At 39.4% G+C, this 4,400-nt stretch overlaps 1 protein-coding gene across 4 annotated transcripts in view; it reads right to left on the reverse strand.

The window, feature by feature from the left end:
• The window catches only part of HEPH (hephaestin), a 72,231-nt gene extending 70,226 nt beyond the window's left edge, over positions 1 to 2,005 (reverse strand). For 2 of the 4 annotated variants that reach the window (XM_039851409.1, XM_039851407.1), the window contains exon 1: positions 1,744 to 2,004. In XM_039851409.1, the coding sequence (XP_039707343.1) occupies positions 1,744 to 1,773 (30 nt within the window). In that variant the 5' untranslated portion in view covers positions 1,774 to 2,004. Of the gene's footprint in view, positions 1 to 1,743 lie in introns of all 4 variants that reach the window. The other 2 variants (XM_039851408.1, XM_039851410.1) reach the window with 1 other exon arrangement.
• Between the last annotated feature and the right edge of the window lie 2,395 nt (positions 2,006 to 4,400).

Consider the following 4,400-nt stretch of genomic DNA (forward strand, 5'->3'; position numbering starts at 1 on the left):
GACGGGACGGGACGGGACGGGACGGGACGGGACGGGACGAGACGAGACGAGACGAGAAGAAATGAATGGGTAAATTTTTGCTCTACTTTGAATTAGACATAGTTTAATTAATATGCACTGAGAATAGCCCAGGGAGAAAGTCAGTCAACAACGAGTCAAGTCAAGTCTCCCCTACCCTTATCTTACCTTCCTGTCATCCCAACATCACCCGGTCCTGATCACCATCATCTAAGACAATTTACATCACTGTTTTTCCTATAATTTGCAAGTTGTTCTTTTAATGATCTTTTCTCTCCCTCCATCTTCCTTATCTCTCTGATTTGGGTTAGACTGAGCTAGACAGGCTTATTCTAGACAAAAGATCACTCAATTGAACACATGAATACTGAGCTATCTTTGGGGTCCTTTCTCGAATCTCAGCAAAATAAAAATCTCCATCTCTTTTGGTCTTCCATTTTCTTAATGTGTTTTGGCTCTTTCTTCACCTTGTGACTCAAAATAGGTCTCAAATGGGGATTTTTTTTTCACCTTTGGTGAGCATAAGCCTTTCTTTACTAGGAAGGAAAAAAAAAGAGAGTGTGTTGAAAACCCCACAAGGTTCCAGATAATATAAACACAATTTATATTATTTTTAAATCATTATCACTGTAGTTTAGCATGTCAGAGATGATAAAATTGAGGTCCAGAGAGGAAAGGATTCACCTGAAGTCCTGAACGCTAGTGCTAGAACCTAAGACTACCAACCTGATCCCCCAGACTAGCAATCATGTCTAACATATCATCACCATACCATTCCTGGGACAATATAATTTTACTACATATTTTGCACTTGTATTAAGGAGGCTGCTTTATTTTCTCATACCCCAGTTGTAGTATTATAGAAAGCATACTAATTTGAAATTAAAAGACCTGAATTCAAATCGTATCTCTTGTCTGTGGTAGCTATGTGACATCTCAACAAGTCACTTTTATCTGTTTGAATCTCATTTTTTAAATCTGAAAATGGAATATTTATCTCACAGAATATTTTTGAGACTAAAAATTAATGGATATTTGAGCCCTTAGCAAAAAGCTTGGAATAAAATAGATTCTCAGTGAAAAATTAAATGCATTATAGGTTCACACATCATAAAAACCTTTATAAACCATCTTTTTTTTTTCAACTCTTTTGTGTGTCATATAGAAAACTGAGACCAGAGGGGTGAAGGAGTTTACTCAAATCAAACAACCAGTTACTGGTAAAGCCAGAATTTGAACCCATGTTTTCTAAAATATTTCTGCTATTCAGACACTAAGTGTGAGAGATAATTTAGAGTTTAAGCTTACAGCTTAGTTCACCTATAATATATTTGCTTACTTTACGCCAATCTGGATCTCAAAAACATGAAACAAAGTGATTGTTTTTAAGTGTTTCAGCCTCCCATTTATGTAGTCCTCAGATCCATCACCTCAACAAATCCTTCAACCTGTGAGATGGAAGATGAGCACATTATTAACTACTCTTACAACTCCAAGATTGTCCCTGAAGTAATCAAGCCAGTGTGTTCCTGGACATTTTGGAGAGAGAAATGAAAGGAGCATATTGTTCACTTTAACTTCTCTGCACACCCAGCCAAGCTTCCTCTAACTTCTCAGCAACTGAATTTCTCTCCTAGTAGCCCAAGACTCTCTTAAACTCAGATGAATAAAGATTTTTACAAAGAAAAGTCAAGGTAGGATTTGGAAAGAGAAAAGAAAGCTTACCTTTGCTAGAAAAAACCCTTCCATATTCATGTCAGCGGCCTAGTGATGCTGAACTGCAGACTCCAGCGTGAGTCTGCCAGCCCTGCTCAGTTAGTATCCTGGGTTACAGGGTCTTGCTCATAAATTAAGTCCAGGGCTCCAATCTGGGGGGTGGGGGGTGTTACTGGAATGGGGTAAAATGGAGGAGGGGTCAGTGCTAGGTGCCGTCCTTTCCAGAAACTAAACTACTGGAATGTCTTGTTCCGGCCTGGTTTGGTACAAAACCCGGGATGGTTCTTTGACCATATCCGGGTGTTTTCCAAATCCCGGTTAGGATCTCAGGAGGAATTACAAGGGGGTGGGCTGCATTTCTGTTGTCGCAGCTTGCTAGTTGCCTTTGCTGAAAGGGGAGGAGAATGCACTGTCAGTGTGGCCAGTCAGAGCTCACAGACAGATTACAACAGTCCCAGTCACGAAATGGGACCCTTTGTAAGAGTTACTAAATGTGGTAAGAACCCTTATCCCCACCAATATTTTTCCTTCTTGTAAAGCTTAGTTGTCAGCTCTGCCTATTTTCCTGAGGCCATGGTTGTTTGGTAATAAAGAAAAATAAAACTTGAAATAAAACAACTTTCTACATGCCAGGCCCTATGTTAACCACTTGACATGCATTCTCTCATTTATATCCTGATATCCTGTACAATGGACTCTCTAATTCTTTTTATTTCATAACTGAAGAAAACCAAGCACCAAGAGAGTAGGTAACTTGTTCAAGGTCATACAATTAGGAAGTAAAATAGGGGAGATTTTACTGGGTCTTAGCCACCACACTATCACACTGTGCAGTTTAAGGGAGAAACAGAGAGCCTTTTTGAGATGAGGGAATTGACTTAATTATTGAGTGCTTGCTGTCCACCAGTCACTGTTAGATATTTTTTTTTAAATGTACATAAACTGCCTCTGCCATTTCTAGCAGTTCCTAGAGTGAAACCCCAAGAGCTATATTACCAATATTTTCCATAGAAGAGACTTGGTATGGCTAGAAGATAGCCTGGATTAATATGAAACTCAGAAGAATCATAAGAATTGAAAATATTAAATTAAAAAAAAAAACTAAACTGAAATAAAAACAAACTTGGCCCTAAAATTTATGGATGACACTGGAATCTTGGTTTGTTTAAAACCAAAGTTCATTATTGTTTCTGCTGGAAAGAGAAGGTAGTGAAAAAAATCACTGGCCTGAGTCAAGTGACCTAGATTCCAGCCCCGGCTGGCCCTGGCAGTCATCAGCTGTGTAGGCTTGACACAAGCTTTTCTCTTCTCTGGGCAATAGTCTTTCCATTTGTATGAGGGCCTTATACTAGCTACAGATCCTCCCAGATGTATACATTGACATATCTAGCATTCTATGAAGAAAACACATTCTTGATATTAAGAGTAGAAGAGAAAGAGGTTCCAAAGATGCAGGCTATAAGGAAAAAAAAATTAATGCAGAGTAAAGAGTGGAGAAAAGATGAAGAATTTCATGCTTCTTTGGAAAAGACTGCATCTACCCACCAAACCCAGGCATAGGAAAGAGACAGGCATAGTGGCAGTTCTACCACCTAGTATTCTTACTTTATGATGAGATCTTGGCTAGGAGCAGATTTTGTTCTCCAGGCAGGCTCAACACATCTTTCTCTCCTGGATTTAAAGTGTCTGGAGTAGGATCCAGGGAGGAGGACTTTCAAAGACTGTGCTGGTGGGGCAAAGTCTGGGTCATAAACCATTGGAGGTGTTTAAGAGTGCCTAGACACTTAGGAGCTGCCTCACAAACTGCACCCCAGGCCAAGTCAAGTAGAAGCACCAATAGGAAGCTTAGAAGCACCTCAGCTCCCTTAGAAATGCTCAGAGATAAAGGGAAGTTGGATCAGGACACAGCAGCCCCTGGGGTTAACTACTTCTTTCCCCACTTGGTGCAGATGCGGACCTTGAAGCTAGAAGGGAAGGTGGCAATGAAACCCATTAAGCTGGGATCTAAGTCCAGGCTCTAAGGCATTTATGACAGGGAGGGGAAAGGATAAGGTCTCTGCTCTGACTCATGAAAGACAACAAGAAACAGGTTATATAGACACACTTGAGTCAACACAGTAAAAGCCGCAGGAAGCCAGCTAGGCCAGTTTTAGTGTTTGTATTACTCATTCAGCAACTCACTGAGAGGGCACACAGTACCTTCCTCTTCTGCAAATCCTGGATATATTTCTGCTGCTTTTAGTCAGAGGTCACCTAAAAAAAGTTAAGTTGGCACATATAGACCAGGAATTGATAAACTATTTCAATAAAGGACCAGTTAGTGAATATTTATTTGCAAAACATGTATCTTCTGCCACAACTCCTAAAATAGGCTATTGTAACATGTTGGACATATCTATGTACCAATAAAAGTTAATTTATAAAAACAATCAGAAGGCCAGATTTGGCCTACAAGCTGTGGTTTGAAAACTTTCACTATAGACTTTTTTTTTTTCGCAATATAGACATTTGCAATATGGCAATATTATTAAGAGCATGGGAACTAGAATCAGGTATCCTAGATTGAATACCAACTCTGTAAATTCCTGATTCTGTGACTTTGGAAAAGTCATTAGATTTTTCTAAACTTCAGTTTTGCCACTGTATAATGGAGATAACAATAGTAC

Source organism: Pteropus medius, unplaced genomic scaffold (genome assembly GCF_902729225.1).
Source record: "Pteropus medius unplaced genomic scaffold, Ma_sr-lr_union100, whole genome shotgun sequence".
NCBI classification, from domain to species: domain Eukaryota; kingdom Metazoa; phylum Chordata; class Mammalia; order Chiroptera; family Pteropodidae; genus Pteropus; species Pteropus medius.